Raw genomic sequence first — 25,150 nt, 5'->3', positions numbered from 1 at the left:
TTTATATCAGATAAAATTCAGACAGCAGGCTTTCATCTCCTACATCCTGATTCAAAAAAGCAAAGTAGGAAGTAAACGTGAAGCTACATGGAGATGGCAGTCATTAAAGTAGGAAAACATTTATGCACAAAAATAAATAAATAAAAAAATAAAATTAAAAAAAAATCACAAGTTGAATTAGAAGAAGAGCAAGTGTAAAGTCTTGCATCTGGGAAAGAACAACCCCAGGTACCAGTACAGGTTGGGGACTGAGCTGTTGGAGAGCAGCCCCTGGGGATGCTGGTGGATGGAAGGATGACCATGAGCCAGCAAAGTGCCCTTGTGGCCAAGAAGGCCAATGGCATCCTGGGGTACATTAGAAGGGGGTGGTTAATAGGTTGAGAGAGGTTCTTCTCCTCCTCTACTCTGCCCTGGTGAGGCTGCATCTGGAATACTGTGTCCAGTTCTGGGGCCCTCAGTTCCCTCAGTTCCAGACTGCCTGGAACTTCTAGAAGGAACTGCTTGAAAGAGTCCAGCACAGAGTGACCAAGATGATGAAGGGAGTGGAACATCTCCCTCATGAGGAAGGACTTCAGGAGTTGGGTCTCTTGAGCCTGGATAAGAGGAGAATGAGGGGTGATCTCATCAATGTTTATAAATATGCAAGGGGTGAGCACCAGGAGGGCAGAGTCAAGCTTTTTTCAGGGGTGACTAACAATAGGGCAAAGGGCAGTGGTTATAAACTGGAGCACAGGCAGTTCTGTGTAAATAAAAGGAAGAGTTTTTCACTGTGAGGATGACAGAGCACTGGCACAGGCTGCCCAGAGAGGTTGTGGAGTCTTCTTTCCTGGAGATTCAAAGCCCACCTGGATGTGTTCCTGTGTGACATGCTGTAGGTGACCCTGCTCTGGCAGGAGGGGTGGACTCGATGATCTTTTGAGACATCCATAATATGTGCTTCTATGTTTTATCCATTAAAGCACACACACAACTTAGTGGGTTTGTACAACCACTGGTTGGGGAGGGGAAAGATGGACACTGATCCCTGCTCCCAAACCATGGGGTATTAATGAACTACTTCATCTGTCTTTTGCTTTAAAAAAAAGACAGTCTACTGTAAGCATCAAACCTCTGCATGTCTACTGTTACTTTCACATTTTTAATAGAAATCTACTCCTACAAATACATATAAACAGCTTAATTTTAGAATTCTTTGGGAATATTAATAATAGTTTATGCTTAGCAGAGCATAGTGATATAAAGAACTTTTGACAGTATGTAAAAAAAACCCTAACAACAAAACCACAAAGAAGCCCAAAGCTTTACTGATAACCAACCCTGACAATTCTTCCTTTTCCAAACCAGATGTAGTAAGAGGTTGTCCTTATGAATTTAAAAAATACAGACTCCTCACACAAGCCACTGCTTATTTTACTTCCACTTCTGACAGCCATCTTGTGTTTAACTTATTTCTAGATTAAGTTACTGCATGAAAATACTTTAATAAACTCAAAGAACATCATGAACTTACAGGATGAGAGTCTGCCAGATCACGGAAAGTTCCTTTTTTGCCCATCAGCTTCCTGTAGACAACCATGGGAAAATGTACATCCAGTATACAGTTATTGTAAATAGCCAGACCCAGTACTATGCCAATCAGTGTAAATTGACCCTCAGTTTCAAAAGAGGACGGATTAAACCAAAACAGTTTTGTAGACTCATCATATGTGAACATTCCTGTAAAAAAATGATGTTGAACAATTATGGTTACATTTCAATGAAAATGACACACAAAACATACCACTAAACCCAACAGAATGCCTCTAAAACATATTTAACTTAACATTAGGCCAAATGTAATTGCAAATAAAAGCTACTTACCTTAGTAGGGTAACTGGAGCTTCTCAAAACACTTTTACTCACATTACCACTAAAAGCAGGCAGGGGACCTGCCATACAACACCCTGCAATGCCCACTAAAGCTGTAGGTACACAGCCTGTCATCCCCTTCCACTGCCGAGGAAGCAGCAGCACATTGTCACCATAGATGGTAACTTTGAGAAATACAATAGTGCAGGAATAGAACATGAATCAAAAATGATGTGGAAGAAATGATGCTGAAGAACTCCAATTATTATAAAGTGAGAGCCATTGCAGAAGAACTCCAATTGCTACCAAGTGACAGCCGCTCCTCAGAGGCTACTCCAGACCAGTTCCAGCAAAGGAACAGGACTAGGTGCCAGCCTGTTACTGAACTGGAACCTATGGAGCAAGGATTAACCATCATACATGATCTTAAAGTTTGATGCTCAACAGATTTGGTACTTGACAAAGTCCACTGTTGATGCAGCAATGACATAGATCTGAACTATGGCTTCACAAGCAGGGGCTGCAATTTTAACAGCCTGACACTGTTGAAAGGGAGAGGTTTTGCTTTGTTCCCCTATCCCTTCACCTGATTCAGCTCATTACCTCAGGTAACCAGTTTCCTACCAAGTTCACAAGCTTACTACCTTCACAGACAGTTTCAACAAATAAAGCACATAAAGGAGTAGGTAAGACAGTGCAGACAAGAGAAAGGAAGAGTCCCTTACCCTTTTAGATGTAACAAGCCTCTAGATTAGTTTTTTTTTATAAAACCATTTTGTGTAAAGCCTAAAAACTATTTAAATGAGTCCCAAAGTAAAATAAATTGATTACCAGACTAGATAACAAAGCAAGATAAATGCAAACCCCATAGACTTAAGGGGAGAAAGACAGACCACCCCAGACCAATACTGTCCCAGTGACCTGTTACTTGTACATTCAGGTCTCAAGATTTCCAGACAGAACCTAAGGATAAGTGTCCAGGCTCTTTCCTCCCAACACACCAGAAGTTAGATGCACATGGTGAAGAACATAAATCTTTGTGACAAATGTAGTTCATCTTGCCAGCTCTTAAAACTTACACTTATTTACAGCGTACGGATGTGTACAAACTGATTACAAAGCCACATGAACAGACTCATAAAATTACACATAATACTGAAAATAAGATGTTACCTTCAGCCAAGAGATAAAGCCTGAATTCTCTTTCTATGTAAGGCAATGAACTGCTAATTCAGACACTGGCTAATTCCCAAAATTGAATATTATTTGTCTGGGAAAGGTACTAGGACAGAGTCAGCTATTTGGAAGCTCACAAATAACCGCTTCAGGTAAGGCAAATCAGAAATGTATGAGCAACTCAAGCATATATAGGAGAATCATTAAATGGAAGCCTGCATTCTATTTTCTGAATTGACTTCAGTAGCTTCTGAATTACTTCCACAATAAAAGCAAGGAGTTGTACTTTCTGGAAGATGAGGGAGGAGTAGACCAGTCAAAATAAGCAACTCCAGCAAATGGCTAATAATGAAGGACTAACAGGTTACTCAGAACCATACTGGGAACACTTCAATGTGAAACAGAATCCTTTATTCACTGACCAAAGTTAAGACTATAGTACATTAATATAATAAAACACCAGAAGAAATTGAAGGGGTGTTTTTTATAGTGTTTCTATATTTTTATAGTGTTTCTAGGAATTTTACATGAAGTTATTTCTTCTTCACTTTTACTCTGGTGACTGCTGGTCATATATCTAATATTTTGTCTGAGTTACTGTCTCCTTTGAGTAAAAAAATAAGGTAGTTTAAAATGAAAATACTTGAAATATGATGGCAAATAAACTGTTACAGCAGTAAACATCACTCCACAGATACTTATCAGAGGACATTTTAAATTCCATTTAAAGGATTTCCCCTTTTTTCTCTGGCAAATAACGTGTACAAATCAACAAAAGTCACACTTGGTAAATATGGTATGTAAATGGCATATTAACAGGCATAAAGGAAAAGACTGAACATAAGCTACATTTTTCTGCTTTTGTGTATTTATGCGAAAACCCAATAAATGCCCTTTTTTCCTCAAAGTTGATGTGAAGACAAAAAAATGTACATACTTTTTTGTATTGTATTTTGAAAACAGAAATAAAATTTAAAACATTCATGTACATCTAATCTGTTACCCATCTTTACACACAGGAAACATATGTACTAGATGGATCTCAGTTGAATCAGACTTCAGTAACTAAATAGGAACATTTCAGTATAGTAACCTCACACTTCTGTTTAGATAAACACAGGTCAAAAATCTTTTTCGCACTGGAAATTCAACTTTGTCAAAGCACTGAAACTTATTTGTCACATTTTAATTTATTCTTTTGCTAATTCAGATCCAAATCTCTCAGTTTTCCAAGACTTGCTTATGGGTCTGTATTATTTTTTAAAAGAACTGGCTTGTGTAGATGAAGGGCAAGTGCCAAGGTTCAGATTCTGTTGCCAATTTGGGGGACTTCCTCTTAAACCCCATCTAAATGAATCTCTGCATTTCTTCCAATTTTCTAAGATATGAAATAAGACCAAGAGTTTCTGCTTTTAAAAGAGTTCAATGAACCCAAATTACCTAGTGGCCATAGCTGTTGAGCTTCTTTAAAGGAAGCCCTTAGAGGGACTCCAATGTGCTATACTATGAAATTAGTATAGGAACCTGGTAGGTTTCATTCCTATTCCAACACAAAATATTCATAACATTTTAAAAGACTTCAATCTTTTCAAGAGCAGCAGAAAAGTGCATATTAAAAACAGCACCTATAAAGTTGCAAGCATAAAAGACTGGTACAGGGAGCAAAGAAAAAGGCAGTAAGATGTAAACGGGGCACAAATATGAAATCCTGGCTCTGATCTAACAAAATCCTACTAGTTCTCAACTAACTCCAATCAAATTTCGCATTATTTCCACACTTTGGATCTGTTCCCCTTTTAGACGAAACCATTAGAAGACCTCAGATGTTTTGAGCTGGAGGAAGGGAAGGAAACAACTCAAACACCCACCAGAGCCCTACTCTGGTTTTACTGCACTTCCTATTTGGTTTTATTACTAATTCTAGAAGCTAATCACAAAGTAAAGTGAGGAGAAAGATGAGAGTACAAAGAAAGGAGCCCTACAAAGAAACACTTTACTACTGATTTATATTTCAAGAAGCAATCATAGCTTTCACTAACTACACAGTTATTCTTATCATCATTCAGAGTATGACTGATGATGACACAGTGAGCCTCAATGGCTCAAGTACTCTCACAATCACCAAGAAATCTGAAGAGCTTCAGAGAGAAGCAGCAGGTGTAGAAAGACACTGTTTAAACACCGAACAGGCTGGAAGGGACCTTGAAAAACTATATGATCTAAACTTTTCAATGGAAAACCCCGTCAAATTAGTAAATTACTAGAATACATACCAATATCTGGATTGAAGATTTCTTCCACAACCAGTTGAAAAAATTCTTTGGAAACACCTCCTTCATCTACCCCTTGTTCTCCTTCAAATTCAACATACAATTGCTTTTTCAAGTCTGCAGGATTTTCCATGGCAATCATCTCTAGCTATTGAGCGAACACACAGAAGTATTTCATTAGCAAACGTGTTTACTAGAAGAGTCAGTTGAGTGTCAATTAGTGAAATCAAGCTGCCCTCCAAACTTAAGAAGGAAGCAAGGATAAATCACAACAGCAAAATCCCAGAAACCAACAGCAATGCTAAATTACTCTAAGCATGTGTTAGAACTGGGGATTAACACAGCAAAAAACTTACCACAGATCTGATAGCCTATTAAGTCTGTTAGCCTTCTCCATTTCTAGCCTTTTAAGCACTTATTTTAAATAACAGCATTGTGTTGCATAAAATCACAGAAAACAGTTTGAAAACAGGGCGTATTACTAAGATAATTAAATTCATCTGAAAATGAAAAGAATGCAATCTGATCTATATGTTTGAAAACAAATGGTTTTGTGAAGGGATTACACAGCTATGTTTTCAGAGCCTTCATGAGATGATTTACAGTGCAAGATAGAAGACAAGCCTTTGACTAAGAGCTGCATCTCAGAGAGCTGGGGAAAAAACCAAACACACAAAAACCTCAAAACTGAAATAAAAAGATGCCAATATTACTCTCAAATCAACCCCCTTCCCTCTTGGCCCCAGTGAGTAAGTCTCAGAAATTTCTTGCTGTTATTTCTTCAAAGCCTTTAAACAAATCTATCATACTGCTTCCACAAAAGTGAAAATTCTGTTAAGGTCAAATAAAGTTGTAATATTTCGCAGGAAAGCATTTCCTCTCTCTATAAAGGCCAATACAGGTCTTTCACTTTCTTCCAACAAAAATATACCCTTTCAGTAGATCAAAAGTTATGCAACAATAATTTGCAGCTGGTAAGAAATATGCTGCTTACAAGCATAAACTTATTGACTAAACTTGTATAGCATGATTACATTAAAGGTACCTATATGTCAAATAAAACTCAACAGCAGAAAAGTAGGACACAGATGGATCTGTTTATTCCTCTACCAAGACAACACTGGTGAGATTTGCCTCTTCTCTGGGCTAGTGCAAACTACTTACCAGCAGGTATCCATAATATGCTGAACCATTTTCTTCTATTTCAAAATTTACCCCACCTTATCCACACACACACACATGCCAATACATCCTTTACATCTCAGAATTTTAGTACAGAAGTATACAGGAAAACAGGAATAAAACAGAATAAGGGCAGAAATAATGATACCATCAACTCATAAAATGACACCATCACTGAGATATTTTTTCTCTTAGAATCTGTCAAGTCAGCCAGGGATGTTGCAAGCACCACAGCAAGGGCAGACAGCTGACAGAACTAAAGTGGTTGGAGTACTGGGTTTCAAGACTTTGAAACTCCTCATGCAGAAGGAGCACGTGGAAAAAGAATTGCACTACTTGCTCTTGAAAACTAGTATCAGGAGAAAAGAGTAACTCCATAGCAAAAAAAAGCTCAGTTAAAAAAAAAAATAAAAAAGGAGGTAAATCATGAAGATCTCAATAATGAGATTATCTGGTTAAGATATAGATTAAATTATACTCTTACCTGGAAAATTTAGTATTACAGAATTTTAAAATTATAGGGATTGAAAGGGACTAAGACACTAAGTTTTACTCTCTGAAATGCACTGTTTTATCAACAATACTTCTGCAGCAAAATCATGTTGCAGTTTCCCTCTGCCCCCTGTTAGCATTCTCATCCCATTCTTCCCATAACAGTGCAGTTTTGCATCTTGCCTTTCATGTAAATCTTAAAATTACACATCTTACAGAAGTGCAAAAAAATTTTGTTCCAGAGCAGGAGGACAATGGAATTTAAGTCATGGTCCAAACACAACAGAGACTTTTTAAAAACAGAAGCAGAATTTATTTTAAGACTGTAACTATTTTTTACACATTTAAGCTGGACAGAGACAAGTTCTCTTATTTGAATCCCTTCCACTTAAAACTGGCACTAATATTACTTTGCTGTTATTTTTTTTTCCCCTAAGCTGTGACTTTGTTGGCTTTGTAATACTTACTACCAGCAATTTACTATTTTGCAAGTTTTATGAATTTTTTTGAGTTCTGAGGAAAGTATTGCCTCTGCACCTTTTCGGGGACAGCAACCCTTTGTAATACTTAAGTGCACTCTTGTGTCATAGAAATACACATATATTAAGGAGATTGATGATATTTATACATATAAAGCAGTAAAAAAAATACAATTCCAAGTTATTTTTTGCCTGAGAACTATGCTGCAACGAGTAGTGTGTAGCTACTTTCTAGAAAAGCAGAACTAGAAAAAGGGGAAGGAAACACTTTTAGTTGAGCAGTGATGGCTCTGCAGACTGGAAGGCTGTGCTGATGTCAGAGAGGATGTCAAATAAAGAATTACCAAAAACACAGTATTGTGAGTCAGAATCTAATGTTTCTTCAAGTAGCTTCTATAGCCAGGACCAAGATAAGCTGCTCAACTGAAGGTTGCAAATTTAGCTGCTCCTTTGAGCACCCCATGTCTCTCATCACTGCTGCATCACAAGAAAAGAGCAGCCCAGTGGAAAACACAGCATTAGTCACAATAGTGGAGAAACACTGAATTTTAATAAAAAACCTGCAGCAGTATTTCTACAGTAAGTATGAACTTCAGTTTAAAGCTTGCTTTTGCTTTTTTGTTTATTTTTAATAATAAGAGCTACTCTAATTGTGTCAACACAGAGGACACTACATAAACCAAATCATTGTGTGCAAGTGAATTCCTGATGTTTTAGAAGTTAGTAAGTTTTTCCTCATGACAGCTTGACTGGCCAGGCAGATGAAGTCATTGCTACATTTTCCAGGGACTTCTCTGGAATCATGTGTGAAGCAGTAGCATAAAAACTGAGTATCTACAAATTGATGCTGCAAAGCTGCAAGCTGAGATACAATGAAGATTATCTGCATTTTGTTGGCTGAAACATGATTTTGAGGCAAAACTTGAAAGACTGTATGATTTACTTTGCTTACAGAACACCACTGTGCTTTCCTAAAAGACTGGAATCTTCTATTGGATGATAAAAAATTACAACATTTAAAAGCTAAACATGGCATCAGTTTGGTTACCTTCCTAGAATTGATACTAACTGAGATAGTCTCTATGAAGTTAATAAAAAAACTATCCCTTAAGTTCTAGCAATGTAATATAAAAGTTCTTTTTAAGGGAGCAGCAGGAACACTTTCCATGCTAGAAGACAAAAATGACACAAACACAACTAATGTAAGTTTGAAAGTACTAGTGACACATCATGACATTAAGTCAGTACACTGACTGCAAAATTGCATGTGAAGGTGTCTTGGATTAGAGCTATGGTGTTTTGGAAGATGGGGCACAAAGAGGTGGTCCTGTGACAGGCTGCTGGAAGCTCCCCGTGTCCCAGTCCCTGCCCCACCTCTGGGCAATGCCAGAGCAAAGACACCAAGGTCTGCGAAGAAGAGGGAAAAGGTGCCCGAGCAGAGATTTCCCCACAGCCCGTGGTGAGATGGCGGCTGTGCCCCTGCAGCCCATGGAGGAGCGCGGTGGAGCAGTCCCTGAGGGACCTCAGGGGGGTAAATGTGGATTTGTAGCCCCTGAAGTGTCACAGGTGGGCAGACGTGAAGCAGCAGCCTGTGCAGGATTGCAGAGAGGGTCAGATGTGGATCTGCAGCGGTGCAGGAGGTGTGAGAGGATGTCACAGGAGGAGGTGACTGCTCCTGTGGGAGGGACTCAAGTCGGAGGGGTTCCTGAAGGACTCTCTGCCGTGAGAGGGACCCCGCGTTGGAGCAGGGGAAGGCTGTGAGGAGTCCTCCCCCTGAGGAGGAAGGAGCGGCAGAAACACCGTGTGGGGAACTGACCCTAAACCCCCCCTGCCCCTCCCCTGTGCCCTGAGGGGGAGGCGGCAGTGAAGGGATCCGGGACCGGGGAGAAGGGAGGGAGGGGGGGTGTGAAGTGGGGAAGGTATTAGGATATGGTCGTGTTTTCTGTTTCTCCCTGTAGATTAAATTAATGTTTTGTTTCGGTTTGGTTTGTTTTTTTTTCCCCTCAAGTTGAGCCTGTTTTTTTGCCTGTTACCATAATTAAGGAATTAAAACCTCCTTATCCTTATGTCAATTCACAAGCTTTTAGGTGGATTTTCTCCTCCCTAACCACAGAGGGGACAGGGGGTGAGTGAGCTGTGGACTGGCTGATACGAGCTGGCCTAAACAGTGACAGAAAGAATACTTGAAGTGACTTAGAAGCATCCTCTCAAGCTGTACTTTATGGTTAATGCATACATCACAGACAGACATATTCTGCAGACAACCAAGACACACTAGTGCAGAGATTATCAACTGAACTCACATAAACATGAACTTATAGAATCAAAGAATATCAGGTTGAAAAGGACCTCATCTGGTCCAACCCTGCTAATCTTGCTGTTTATATGATATTTCTCAGCACCCTGAGCTCAGACTTTAAACTTTCCTAAATGGGGGAATGCACCACTTCCCCTGGGACCATTCCAATGTCTGACTGTCCTCACAGTGTAAATAAGCCCATGAGAATGTCAGGGCTCCTGGAGTACTTTGTTGGTAATATATTATGTTCATGTGACACTTAAGATTTTTGCTCATTAGTGTATCTAGCAGTCATTTACAAGGTAGAGAGGTGTGCCGCCTGCCAGCTCTCTACATTCAATGTAAAGTTCATCCAAGTTAGTTTCTAATCAGCAAGCAATTATCAAGCAGACTCAGATGAAGGACACATTTTCACTTGTAGAACCCACGTGTATATTTGCTTGAAAAATATCCAGCATGAATAAGGAAAATGTAAGTAAGACTTTCTCAACCTAATTTTCATCAATATTTTCTGAAAATGCTTTCATCATGAAATTATCAGAGTTAATGCATATATAGTAAAAATAAGTCTGCAGTGGTTGTTCTGTAAAGACTCAAGTCTAATAACTTACCTAGGTTATACATAATTACTTGCAATTCAAACAAGTCAATAAATATTCATAGAATCATAGAATCATAGAATTGGCTGGGTTGGAAGGGACCTCAGAGATCATCGAGTCCAACCCTTGAACCACCGTTGCGGTTGCTAGACCATGGCACTGAGTGCCACATCCAGTCTCTTTTTAAATATCTCCAGGGACGGAGAATCCACCACTTCAGTGGGCAGCCCATTCCAATGACGGATCACTCTTTCCGTAAAGAAATTCTTTCTAATATCTAACCTAAACTTCCCCTGGCACAACTTAAGTCCATGCCCTCTTGTCTTGTTGAAAGTCGTTTGGTAAAAGAGCCCAACCCCCACCTGGCTACACCCTCCTTTCAGGTAGTTGTAGAGAGCGATGAGGTCTCCCCTGAGCCGCCTCTTCTTTAGGCTGAACAACCCCAGTTCTCTCAGCCTCTCCTCGTAGGGTCTATGCTCGAGTCCCTTCACCAGCCTGGTTGCTCTCCTTTGGACCTGCTCCAGGACCTCGATATCCTTCCTGAACTGGGGGGCCCAGAATTGGACACAGTACTCAAGGTGTGGCCTCACGAGGGCTGAGTACAGGGGCAGAATCACTTCCTTGGACCTGCTGGCAATGCTGTTCCGGATACAGGCCAGGATGCCATTGGCTTTCTTGGCCACCTGGGCACACTGCTGGCTCATGTTCAGCTTCTTGTCGATCCAGACTCCCAGGTCCTTTTCAGCCTGGCTGCTCTCCAGCCACTCTGTCCCCAGCCTGTAGCGCTGCATGGGGTTGTTGTGGCCAAAGTGCAGGACCCGGCACTTGGCCGTGTTAAACCTCATCCCGTTGGAATCAGCCCAACTCTCCAGTCTGTCCAGGTCCCTCTGCAGAGCCCTCCTGCCTTCTAGTTGATCAACACTCCCCCCCAGCTTAGTGTCGTCTGCGAATTTGCTGATATTAAACCCACAGAAGTAAAAACTGCAATACAAGAGTATTACTTACCTTTAATTTAAGCATGTTTGGACACATTTTGTCACTGAACATATCTAATAATACACTTCTACTATTGAAGATTATTATCTTGGCAAGGGCTGACCATTTTCAGCGAGACTCTTCCAAAACTCAGTACTGCACTCAAACCCACAACAACAACTGAAGCAAACTCATACATCATCTCTCTCACTTTGGTTTGATGCAGTGAATACTACTACAAAAACACACAGTGCCCATCTCTGACCTCAAGTTCCAACTTTGACTACAATCATAGATGCAAATCACTTTAAGGATTAGGACATGAAAATGACCAATTACAGGCCAACTAGGAAGTGGAAACAAACAGTGAAATTTACAAAGGAAAAAAAATTTCATCCTGTTACAGAAAGTACTGGTTCAATAACAGCAAGCAACTCTTAAACAGATCAGGCACCCACTGCAGAAACTGCACGCTGACAGTGTGGAACAGTATTTTCCCTATGATATTTTTCCAGTACCAGCAGACTTGCAGCTTTGAGATTTTGAAGTTTGTGTGTAGGTCACATCAAAGTGACTATAATGTCCATTAGCTTTTGATGGGTCTTCCTTTCATGAGGAGCTAAAAGCTCTGGGCAATGACAGCTATAACTTTTAGGTACACTGTGGAGAAAAAATGTGTCCTTTTGCTTCCTGATAATATAACTGTGTGCTACCAATTGAAAAAAATCACTATTTCAGCTTCTCCATGAGCTCTTTTATGACCTCTCTCAAAAGAGGCTGAATTCTCTAAATATATTCGTAATGCAACATTTAAAATGAGAAGAAACAAACAAAAGAGTCAAAGGCACATCTTTGTGTGAAGAGACATTGTTGTGTTTCATTCACTCCTTTCTTGCACGGCCCTCAGTAATACTCAAAATCTCTTCCTTGAAGACTGGTATCATCAATTAAAACCCAACAATAAAAGGTAATAATTTACCCACTGCATATATTTATTAACAGTTTTCTCTAAGTCCACACTATCTCACACAACAGCTACTTTGTTGCACGTCTTCAAAATGGTATTTACAGCACCTTTTCTCCAGCTAAGAAAGGGAGTCTTCACTTGCCTCCATTTTACTGAATATAATTTGCTTTCTACTTCTGAGAAGTGCTGGTTGGCACTTGCTCTCATTGACAAACAGGCTCAAGAGCATTTGAATTTAGAACAATTTCATCTTTTATCCTTTCTTTTCTCTCCCAGAATAAAAAGCTTAAAATTCTTATTCTTGCTGGGGCTTTGATGGAGTCAGATCACCATAATTTAGCATGTTCTGACAGCTTAAATGAACAGCCATAAGAGGATCCATGGCAACTGCCCAGGCATGTACTTGGAGACTGCTAGGCTGTGCAAGGGCTGCTGCAAGCGCATCAAAATTTAAATTAGCATGTCTGAGCTTAATCTGATTCAAAATACCTACATTTTCAACAGACCAAGAGCATGCAGAGTGATGACCGCTGTGGCCCTGCAGTGATAAAGCAGCAGCACCAACTGGATATTGCCCATGAGCTTTGTAAGCAACACTAAACATATTTTTCATCCTTAAAGATTTCAGCTTCCTTTCACAACAAGCAGGATTGGAAGAATGCCTTTTCTCATACTCACAGATTTTCTTACCCCTCACTAGCATGAGGAGAAAGGGCTGCTTTCTCTCTGCTTGAATTGACATATAAACTCATCTCCCTAAAACTAGCTCTTACTCTCTCCTAGTCCATCCTCTAACAGATGTAAAGGGACAGTACTGTCCTCTCCCTTTTTTCACTATTTATGTATCCAATGCTGAACAGTGAAGGAAAGAAACCCTTTACATTCATGAGATGTAAGATAACTGGATAGAACTGTCTAACGGGTAGTGAAATTAAAAAGTGTAGTCTTAAATTAGAAAACTGGTACACAGTTGGCTTTCATCTCAAAGCAGCATGTTTCTCATTTGCCTAGTATTTGGTTTACAGACAGAAGCCATTTCTGCATTGCAATTTTATTTTTCTTATTGGTACCTGAGACAAAGGTTTTCTCTGATAAGCCATAAATAATACCACCAATTCCCATGAAGCAGCTAACCTATCTGGAAATTCAGCAGGACAGAGAAAAAAAAAATCAATGTGAGAGGTCATTTAGGGCTCTCACAATTGACCTTCAGCACCAGTTAAAGTTACCAAATTTAACTAGAAGTAAAAGCTGGGTTGAGAGGCAAAAAGCAGTTCCTTCCCCAGAGAGGAAGTGTTCTCCAAACACTTGACTGGCTCTTCAGTAACAAGCTTAAAGCCACAGTTAAATTTAAAATTTTGCAAATGTTGCAACTGAATAACAGAACACAGAAAAATGACCTTCTGAAATAAATACATAAATGTAAATCGGTGCAGAATCTGTTAATGGGGAATAAAAACTATTTGACACTTCAAAACATCCAAGTCTGCAATCACTCTGAGCAGAAGCGGTCCCGCTAAACATACCAATCTTCAGCAGAATGCTCAGAATTCAAACTTCATACAGGAAAGCTATTTGAGTTTTTCTAGAGGAAATTAGTACTTAAACATCGCACTCAGTCCTTTCCAATTACTCAAAAGCCCATGTAGCTTGCACCAGTCAGCACCCACAAACCTAAGTTCCATGTTGGTTTGTAACTTACCCGTACGAGCGCATCATCTATGATGTGATCACGTCTCACTTTCAGCCGCAAGTAAGGGTTGAGCTGCTGCCCTTGAACTAAGCTGTAGAGCACAGTGATGCGCCTTTCACTGTACATCCGGATCCTATTGTCATAATACAATCCCAGGTTCTTGGTGACAGCATTCAATATGAAGGGACAGGTCATAAAAGAGAATTTGTTTTCTGTTTCTACTTTGAAGAAAGTGTAGTCTTTGTCCATTTCTAGAACATCATTCAGTGGTTCATTAATAAATTCTTCAAAAGGGATAAGTGGTTTTCTGCAGTCTATAGTTTTAACACCAAGTTCAGTTTCCAGTGGGTCCACTCGAGGACCTTTTTTATTTCTTCTTTCCTCACCCAACAGCTCTTGAAGAGTTAGTTCACTTGATTCTGGGATGGGTTCTTCATCTTCCTCTTCATTATGATCTGTATCCACATCCCCTCCTACTACATTTGCATAGTAAACCATTTTCAAGCACTTTGAAGCAGCAACGACAGCATCATCATCATTCACTAGGTTACGACTATTGAACTCATTGCTTATGACTTTGTAAGTTATAAGCTGCTGAAATGTTTCCATCATTCTCCGAATTTGGTCTGCTCTGTACTTAGACCACAATCTGACCAGTTTTGCTTGAGCTGCAAGGGGTAGTTTGCTCATTGCTTTGCAAAACAATGGTAGAGCCATTTCCAGATATTCTGGGCTATGAAGATTGCCATTCTCCATAACAATTATAAACAAATTCAGATAGTTAGGATCCCGAGAGTACACATTATGGTAAGTCAAGTCACATTCCACATTAGGTGACAAGTACACAAGTGCATTTAAAAAGGCAGTTTCTATTTTTTCATTAGAAAGTAATCTATCATAGACCCGTCTGACTGCTTCAATATCTACAGATACTTCATCCGGACCTAGTTTTTGGAGGTTATTATCTCCTTGTGTGTTATCACCTATTCGTGACGATGAAGATGATGATGCGCCTGAATCTTCTTCCATAGCAGCAGCCGAACAGGCAGCTTTTTCCTTTTCATCTTCATCTTTGTCTTCATCCTTTCCTTGAAGAGACTTGAGCTCCTCCTTGGTGTGCTGCTTGGCTTTTCGGAAACTCTGCACCAGTGCTTCAGCACTAGAAAATACTCTTCCTATCACCCGGATTAAAGGGGAATAATCCTCTTTCTCTCGACATAGTTCAAGAATTTCATATATCTTGTCTTCTGTTAGAAAAGTCACATCTATAAAAAGATAAAGTTGAAATTTTATTCAGATAAAACTAAAATTTGTTCTACTGAAGAAATCTCGTATCATCATCAACAGTATAAGAAACAGTGTCAAGTGCTGGGTAAATTCAATGCACTTTACAGTTTCATTAGCATGAAGAATCACTATTTAATTTACTACGATTTTGTAAAATATTTATTTGGAGAACATACTAATTGGTAAAATTGTTTTGCAGCCACGAGTTACGTTAGGTAGCTAACAGTACTGTAGTATCTAAACAAGAGCAACTAAATCAATCAGTAAGGTGTTTAAATTTTAAAAGACTTAATTATTAATGCTGAGTGACAATACCCTCCTATCCAAATCTGCTCAGTCAATGAGCAAGTCATTAAATTAACAAAAACTAAACTATAAACCTCTTCAAACATTCTACATGCATATGGACTTCACACACTTCCTTAAAAACAGATCTTGAAGATTCAATAGTTTGTTTCTGTGAATACTGATTGGAATATATGATTGCTTATTTCTATTTTAATGCTTTCTGCAACTGTTTTTATATTAAACCATTGCTTGAAAATCCTCCCAAAAAAAGCACAATACATGCTCAGTAATTTATGCTGCCTTTTAAATTAGACACAGTTGGGCATTTGGGTTATTTGTTAAGCCTGACTGAAATAAGCAACTTCAAGTACACTCATCAACATTCTATTCAGATGAATGAGCTGTTTTACACACATCATCTGCATGGGCTCAAAACACCTGTCTGCCACCTCCCCCCCAAACTCCCCATATAAAATAAGTAATCTGGTGGTCTGTGTTATTTGAAATCTTCCTCTTGAGAGAAGGAGAAAACATGATTTATAGCTTTTTATTTCTCAAACAAAACCCACAGATGCTTTCACACCAGATGATTTAGGATTACATGCTCAGACCATGAAAAGCAGTTCTAGTTTAAGCAGATTCTTCTGAACCAATACATATTTTAGAACTAAAACTCAGTCTTTTCAATTGCACCTCTAGAGATCTAAAAAACATCACAGCACTACAGTCCCCAATAGTGCTAGAACTACCTCTGCAGAAAGAAGGAAGGATATTTTGATAAAGATAGTTAAATGTTAAAACTTTTTGAAATGTGATTGCCTTGACCACCATTCATTCCAAGCAGTCACTAAATGAAAAATACAAATTAAATAATGCAAAGACAGACCACATATTGATTTTTGCAGAGCCTCAAGCCATCCTTAGAGCATGTACAACACAGGAAAGATTAAGCTTATGTCATGCTACTGAGGTTGACTTCCAGCCAATCTGAAGACAAATGAAAAAGCTTCAAAACTAAAATCCACCCTGTTAAGACAATAACAGCATTGAAAATACTATGGAAGGATCCAAGCTTAGCGCAACACTTCCTATTTTTATCTGCAGTAGTGCATGCTCAAGAAACAAGCTTGCCTAAAAAAAATTTAATTGCTGATACAGATACTGTTCCACACCATAGCTCCTCAAAATGAGGACCGCAGACTCAAGTTCACTGACTCTGCACTGCAGGTGATTCATAGCACAAAAATTATCAGCAATGGTTGACGATTTAACAACATAAAACATTTAAGATTTCCCTACCTAAAACAGGAATTTCTAGTTATTCTTTTAAAGGCTTTAGTATTTCAGGAATTAATCATGTGATATTCCTAGTTAAAATACTTAGTATTACCATCAGCAGTTTCAAAACAGTTTGAAAGTCATAGCCTATGACTAACTGAGCTACCATGTCTGCCCCATTTTGACTTTACAGCAGTAAGAACAGCTGGAGAGAAAAATAAAAATAAAAATGAAGCTTTCTTCTTCAAGACAATTTTAGCTGACTTGTATTTGAGTGTGTGAGCTTTTACATGCCTTTGCTCCTCAAGTGCTATAGCAAACATATCTCCTCCCAGACCCTGTTTTCAGTAATGTTCCATGACAAATTTGTACATAAATTCAAGCTTTAGAAGTGATCCTTGTCAGTGAAAAAAGACCATATGTGATCTATATATATTGCAAACAACAGACTCTCTACTTAGCAGACATTAATTGTCTTTTCATTATTTCTTACCGAAGCTTTGTTTTAACTGGGAGATCACTGTATGACAACTGACCTCCTCTGTTTCCAATTTATTGCTCTGTAAATCACAGTTGAAAATAGCTCCCAAGGTAATTATACCACTGATTTTGAAATGTTTGTCTCTATATATAGACTACACTTGTAATCCAAGCTTTTTGAAAATTTTCTTCTTCTTTCTGGACTGCCATCTAAGATATTACTGAGATGCCACCAATGGCCTTCAGATATATTTTTCCTTAAAGGTAGCAGTCTTAGGGCTTAGCACTACAGAGAAGTAACTTAAATAATCCTGAAGGGCATTTATTTCAGTCAATTTAGAACATGCAATCCTATGTTAAGCATAAAAGCTAGCTGCACATCTTTTTCCCTGGCTTTCTGAAACTGCACTTTTCCCAATTACTATTGCTGTAGATGGACCTTAAAAAATTTCAGAGTGCAAGATTCTTTAGACATCATCTAATTCCAAAGGTAACTAAGAGTCACAGATGGGCTTTAAGAACACATTGATGCTCTCTGTCCATACTGCTACCAAGACAATTCAATACTTGTGATGTTGGAACAGGTGCTTTATGCAATAGCCTATCTCTGGAGATAGGTTGAGGAGACTCAGATTTCTAGCTTGGATAGAGGATGGTAGGGCTGGAGTGAAGGAAAATTGTGCACATGCACACCACCATTATAAACACACAAAACCAAGGGACAAATCACAAAACAGACCTAATGTGCCTCTTGCTCATCTAACACTACACACTGTGTCCCCCCTTAGCCTCTCTCTCTGTTTGCCTCTTGGCTTGCTCAGATCACAAACGTTTTGGGGACAAATTTATTCTACACTGATGCAGTTCTTGGCTGGAGCATATTGGGTCCCTTATAAAACAGTACTATGTTTTGTTGTTGGTTGTGTAGGGCTTTTAATTCTATGCTGTAAACAGTTTGGCTTTCTTTAGCTAAAGTGAATGAATCTGAACTTCTATGTTTATACCACTTATCACAACAATACTTACCCAAGGTCTATGCAAAGGTTAATGGCTTGGATTTCATTTAGCTTGTCAATTCTGTTTGCACCACAGCTTTTGGCAACAACTAAAATTATTCTTCTAGTATCTATTTCCTATTCTAGAGAGTTTGAAATGCTAAACAGAAGTTAGGGAAGACATTCAGAACAGTATTACACTTTCATACACTGGCTTAGTAATCACTTTCCTTAAACTTTAAGCTTGGCAGATTTATTCATCTGTTAAATTCCTAAACACAGGATCTGGAATAAGTTAAAGTGTAACTTTTATAACTTGTTAGCTAGAGAAGAGTTAACAAAATTTTCAAAACTAAAGCAGACATACAGCAGAATTTATACTCTCCCTATCTGCAAAACCAGTAAATCTCAGAAACCAACAAATGCACATGGATTTTAAGAGATGTGGTAAAGATTCAGAGATTTGGAATCTGTGTTCAACATTAATCCAGCCATTTTTCAGAATCCATAGTAAAATGTTTGATTGCTCAATATCGTATTTTACTTGAGTAAGCAGAACACCACCCAAATGAATTCTGTAGGCTTATACTCATACATATTAGAAGTGCTTTATTTTAGGAAATTCTAAATTAAAATCTTACCTTTAAAGTCATCTCTTGGGCCTTGCATTTCTTTCTTGTTCATTTTTCTGTCAGTGCAGGAATTATTATGGGCACCTTTGGAATTGTTTTCTAGGTAAGCTGAGCTCGTTCCTTTCTTGGAGGGATGAGGATCACAGAGTTTTGCATTAATCTTATAAAGCTCGAGGGCCTTAATGGCTGCTGCATTGTTATCCATACGGAGAAAAGTTGGACAGGAAGCACAAAATTCATTCGTGCAGGCTTCATTTCCACAGCCCTCAGTTAACTGGTGGTAGTAGCGCTCTATTAGATGCTTTGCAGCTGCTCGCTTCCTGTAGCAAACATTCAAACAGTAAGTACAAGGATTAGTAGAGCTTTCACATACAAAGCTCATTCGAAAGCATCAGCAAGGCAGAGATTAGTCAGGCACTGAAATACAAGATTTCTGTGTCAGAGAGGACACATCAGGAGATTTTTATTTTTTTTTTAAATGCAGGATTCTCATCTTGACAAATGAAAATATATTTAACACATGATTTAATTTGGGGGATCCTAAGTAAGTGAAAGGCAAATCCTATTAATGCACATTTTTCACCTTTACGTTCTAGTTATACAGCAGGCAAAATCTTGTTCAGTTCTGAAAAATCTCGGTTGCCACTGAAAAAGAGAGCAATTTGGGTGTAAAGCAAGGCTGCAAGTAAAACAGAATTGTTTCTCATATAAGTGATTGAGTCTGATGTATAGTACTGAGGTATGGTTGACACTGACAGACAGAAATTGGCATGAAATACCAACGAGCCAGGCATTTATTTAGTAATATTATCAATACTACAACAACAGAAGATTAACTCTTTAACATCTAAACAATTTTAAACGAAGATTGCAGATAACTAAGTTATCAGATATTTATTCTATTTAAATGTGCAGGAAAAATACCTGTAGTTAATTACACTGATTACAAAACCATGATTGCAGATGAGCTCAAGCTTGAATATCTCTCTCCTCAGCTTAATAATGCAAAAGGTTACTTAAAGCTATTTGCGAAATCTTCCCTTTTCTCCTGCAATTATCCATGGCAAGCATGTATTTTGAAGACTTAAAACTGTATTGCTATACAAGTCAACATGCTCAGCACTATATATACACACACACAAACATATGAAAATTTAACTGGCCAATTGTAACAACATCACAGACCTTCACGGAAACATGTAAATGGTAAAGAAATCACTGGAAAGCTGCGGGAAATTGGGACAGAAGAAGCTCCATGCACCACCAAGAGCACTATATTTGGCCACTTTTTGGAAAGAAACCCCCAAACCTTCACTTCATTCAAGAAAACAAGTTATTAATGAAAAATATCAACTATGAAACAACTTAAGTATTTTCATTAGGTGTAACATGCAGGCTTTTTATCTAACTTTTGTGACACGGTACTAAAAAGATAAGAACACATAGGAAGTAAGATTTTAATCAGAACTTGTGATATCAACTTTGAGTTGCCTTTTCCCATGTTGATGCATGCACACATTCTGCATAGAACAAGCACTTGGGAATTTAAGTGGCAGACCCACTGATACTACTCATCACATGCTGCACCCAGCTGTTAATACTGGCTGGCTAAGTATCAAAGTTTCAATGCAGCTGCCTCAGAAAAGAAAAGCAATTATAGAGGTGTATAATATTCAGGAGTAACACCTTTGCTCCTTGCTTTTCACCCTTCAAGGTCTCATGATCCTAGAAAAAATATTTCTTACAAAGAAAACCATTACCACAATGTCTACCTAACCTTCCATATGCCCCAGTGCATTCCAAGACAAAAAATGGAAGAGAAAGGTTCTCCTGGCACTTTGAGATGGGGTGGAAGACCATAAAAATAATTAAGCAGCATCAGCAATACCATCAAAACAGCTACTGCATAAACAAACAAACAAAAAAATAGCTCCATCTTGATGCAAAGAGAGAGTTCTAGCCTTTTCAATTTGTATATGAAGTCTTAGGAAAACCTGCCTCACAACATAGAGAAAAAAAACGTTTTTTGATCCTCTCTTTCATACTTCAGCTTTCAGTATAGAGGTTTTAAAAAAACAAAACAAAACACTGTTTTAATACAGTTTAGACCACTACATGATTTCACAGACATCTATTTCTGAATGCCAAGATTCCATGCTTTAATCGTTCTTGACTTTCAGTCATTCCAAACCTTCAGATTTAGAACATGAAACACTGTCATTTGTAAGCAGGTATGTACATAACGTGGAAGCTTTTATTTGTAAATATTGAGTTTTTACACCTGAGCATGGCCACCTGTCTGACCAACATGCTGCTTCTGCACTTCTATGCATTACCTTGATGTCTTCATGAAAGGTCTTTCCAACTCAAATTGAAACTTACTGTTCCTTAAATTTTCCTTCCTCTCCCACTGACCATGTTTTCCACAGAGCACACAAAGTTTATTTCATATACGCATCATTTTAACTCTATCCTTCCTCACTGCCTTTTCCTTCCATCTTATTTCACTGCTGCAATCTACACACAGACCACAAGTTTTTTTGCATTAATTTTCTGACCCGGGTAATACACCTACAAATCTTATATGGATTACTTCTCACAGCTGTCCCAAGTGTACATATATAAGGTGTGTATGCATTTATTTACCTAAAGCATCTGGAGCTGTTATTGAGATTGAATATATAGTGAATAAAGGAACTGTTTTCAAACTGGAGATATGTCAGAGGCATGCAAACCTTTCTAGCTAAGGTAACATGTAGTTTGAGTAACAGTATTTCAATGAATAAACACTGATATATTAACAACACATCTTATGATATTAATGCTCCATTTCAATCAAGTCATATCTGAGATGCCAGGAGACAAAGCTAAGTGCAGACTCATCTCTGACAGTTAACTTCTGAAGGACTCGAGATTTTTCCAATATTTAGTTACTCATTACTTCTCTAACTGTGCCATGCAGACACTAAGACTGTACACTTTCATTTTGAGTCATGGCCACAGACTCAAGTCCTGTGAAATTCTATTAGAGACAGAAGGTTCAGCTGAGAGTAAGCTTTAATTTTATTTTTTTTTAATCATCCATGGAAGCAAACAATACAATATACAACAGCACTAGAATACAACGGTATTTGAATTTCCCCCCAGTTCTACACAGTGGCTCTTCTGCAGATTTTTTACATAGCCTCTTGTAAATTAAGTAAATACAACAGGTGGAAGCCTAAAGTGAGGATACAGACCTAAGAAGGTAGAACAGAATGTACTGAGCCTTCCTCAAGAGCTACCCATACTGAGTCCATCCATGAAAGCGCTTACAGAGGCTGCAGTTCTGAGAAAGCCAATGTCTGACACTGCAGAACAAGACAGTAAGATATTAAAGACCACATTCCCACTGGGGTACCTGAGCAATAACTGTCACTGTCCAGTGCCAACAACCAAAATTTCCTGTATTATTCAGGAAAAAAAAAAAAAATGCAGCCAACCTTCTGTGGTCTCCAGAGGTGAAAACTTTATTTCTTTCTATATTCCCTTGCTCATTTAATATGCAGAAAAAAATTGAAGTTCTTAGCCTGAGGTGTTCAAACTGGTTTATCAAGTGAGGTAACACAAAACCTCCCTCTCTTCTTGGCTTACACCAGGCAGTGAAGACTGCAGTTCCCTTTATGTTCCTGTCCTGGTCTGGGCCAGGATAAAGGTGATTTTCTGTCTTGTACTTTTGCTTTTGGCTAAGTCTCTTGTAAGTAGTTGCACTTGCTGAAATTAACAGGACTGATAACACTTGATGTTAATAGTTACTGCTAGAGACTTGTATGCAGAGCCAAGGACACTGCTCAGCTCTGAGGAAAACTTCTACCCTCCAGAAGGAAGAAAGAGGTCCCACCTGCAGTCCTCCTTTGGGGAGGAATGGACAAGATAGATGCCAGAAGTGACCAGAGTATTCCATCCCATATACGTCATACTCAGTATAAATTTGAGGCATCACGAGGGCCAAGCTATGCTTCCAGCTTCCAGCTGCCTGCCCTTCCTGCTTTTCCGGCTTCCCTTCCTTCACCCGGCACCCTGGAAGGATTCCGTCCGTTCCTCTGCCTGTGGTCCTGATCCGTGCCAGCCCATATCTGTGTGTTCCTGCCTCCAACTCCTGACTGCTGCTGACTCCAGGAGTCCAGCCTGGACTTTCCCAGGGCTGCCCTGCAGCCTCAGTGGTGATGTGAGAGTTACTGGGGGAAAAGAGGGGAGGAATGTGGTTTCCATTTTCCTGTATATTTGTATATATTCAGTAATTTTTCCTATTTATCATTACTGTTCATTAAAGTTGTGTAGTTTAGTTTCCAACCCATAAGTCTCTCGCCCTTATTCTCTCTCCTTTCTTTATCAGGGAGGAGAGAGAGATTAATAGAGAGCATCTGTTACTTGGTTTAATTGCCAGGCCAGTGTTAAACAGTGACAGTTCCTATGCAGGGATCTAGTGAAGAGTAACTGGTCCTATGCTGCACGTCAGCATACAGACACTTTCTAGGGCAGCTAAGGTTGCAGTGACTGCCTTGCATGTATGTTTGCAAAGACTCACACTGTTGTTACACATCCAGATATAAAACTGCACCCATGTGGTTGCTGCTGCAAACATTTCTCAGACGTATCACCAGACATGTATCTGAGGATTAAGGGTAACTTCCACCATACTGGGCCTTGTATAACCTCAAAGAAGATGCACTACTTAAGTGAGGAGAGGTACCTAAAATAGAAGTCATCTTGCTTCCCCCAAGTCATCCAATTTTGCAAGCACATTTTTCTATTTAAAAATATATCAGTATTCACTGACCTAAGTTTGCAGTACTTAAACAACTTTACACTTTTTAATAACCACTTTGTGTTTGTGACTTAGATGGAGTATCACTAGATACATGCACCACTGAGACACTGCACTTCTAGACAGGTGCCCTAGGTTGCATTTTCAACTGTAAAGTAATTTTTGCATGTCTAAAACACACCAAAAAAGGGATTGAATGCACTGGTTCAAATGTTTGTAAGTAACAGCATCTAATTTGCATTTCCTAAATATCTTAAACCAAATACAGAGAAAATTCATACAAAAGAAACACTTGTGACTGAAAAAAAAAAAAAATTAAAAAATCAGATCTTTAAACTTGTATGGAACTTTAGAAAAATCTGAAGCATATAAACCTTCAGGGAAAAGAATATTCACCCGCTTCAAAACTTGCCTGAATTAAAAAATATCTGCGTAAGTGCAGCATTACCTAAATTTCAGAAATATGTATTGAAGGTTTCACACTTGTCTGGAACTGTAAGATTGAAATGACATAGTTTCAGTTTTGGGATACAAATTATTTCTACACATAAGTCTCACATTGCTCCAAGGTGGCCCATTTTAGTAAGTGGAAATTCACAATTTTATATTTTAATGAAACTGTTAGGAATTCAGAAATCCCAAAAATGCTCAGAAACTGTTTTTATTAGTGAAAAAACCCCAACCCTAAAAAAGTATTAGTGTACACCAAAACTAGTGGAAAATTTACGTTTTGATTTTGGATAGGAAAAAAAAAGGGCCAGGCTTTGTAGCCCTAGTAGTGAAATAACTTTCAGTGCATGTCTTAACATACAGGAAAACAAAGAGACTTACACACCTGCAACAATTATACTAGGCTGTGGAAACAAAATGAACAGCACATCAAAAACTGTTCAAATTTAAAAAGGTGTGAGTTATGGATGGACTTCTTTGTCAAGTTAAATACTGCTTTCTGAGAGTTTCTGTTTCAAACTTTGCATATTGATTGCCTGCTTCTATCTAGTTAGAGTGAGAACAGCAGTGCTAGAGAACAAGCTTCCAGTAAAAGCACTGCCCACACAGATCCTTTTGAAGTGGCCTGCACATCCCCTGCCAAATGGCTCCACCCGGATCTGGAGCCTATCCCTCTGTTCCAGAAGTGTTGTAACAGCTTTTGCCTGCCTCAGGCACTGGCACCCAAGCAAACACACATCTGCAAATGCACACGGAGCTCATGTTTTCCAACTTCGTTCTTTCCAGTGTGGTGGGTCCCAATGCTGGGGTGCAGAGTGTGTATGAACTCCCTGAACTGGCTTCACCTAAAAGGCCTCCTCCAGCACCATTTACTCCAGATCCTCTGTGCCTTTGGGAAACATCATGTGCCAACAAAGTCAGGCACAGCACTTCCTCAGGAAGGATAAATCAGA

The 25,150-nt window shown here is 38.8% G+C and overlaps 1 protein-coding gene across 6 annotated transcripts in view; it reads right to left on the bottom strand.

Moving 5' to 3' along the window:
- Window positions 1-25,150, bottom strand: part of UBE3A (ubiquitin protein ligase E3A) — a 55,066-nt gene that overhangs the window by 4,243 nt on the left and 25,673 nt on the right. For all 6 annotated transcript variants that reach the window (XM_030444629.1, XM_030444604.1, XM_030444613.1 and 3 more), the window contains 4 exons: window positions 18,950-19,260; window positions 13,990-15,245; window positions 5,298-5,442; window positions 1,511-1,716 (listed from right to left, as the gene is read on the bottom strand). In XM_030444629.1, coding sequence (XP_030300489.1) covers window positions 1,511-1,716; window positions 5,298-5,442; window positions 13,990-15,245; window positions 18,950-19,260 — 1,918 coding nt within the window. The remainder of the gene's footprint in view (window positions 1-1,510; window positions 1,717-5,297; window positions 5,443-13,989; window positions 15,246-18,949; window positions 19,261-25,150) is intronic.

The sequence above is a fragment of the Calypte anna genome, chromosome 1, assembly GCF_003957555.1.
Source record: "Calypte anna isolate BGI_N300 chromosome 1, bCalAnn1_v1.p, whole genome shotgun sequence".
NCBI lineage: Eukaryota > Metazoa > Chordata > Aves > Apodiformes > Trochilidae > Calypte > Calypte anna.
This window is presented reverse-complemented; position numbering and strand designations above follow the sequence as displayed.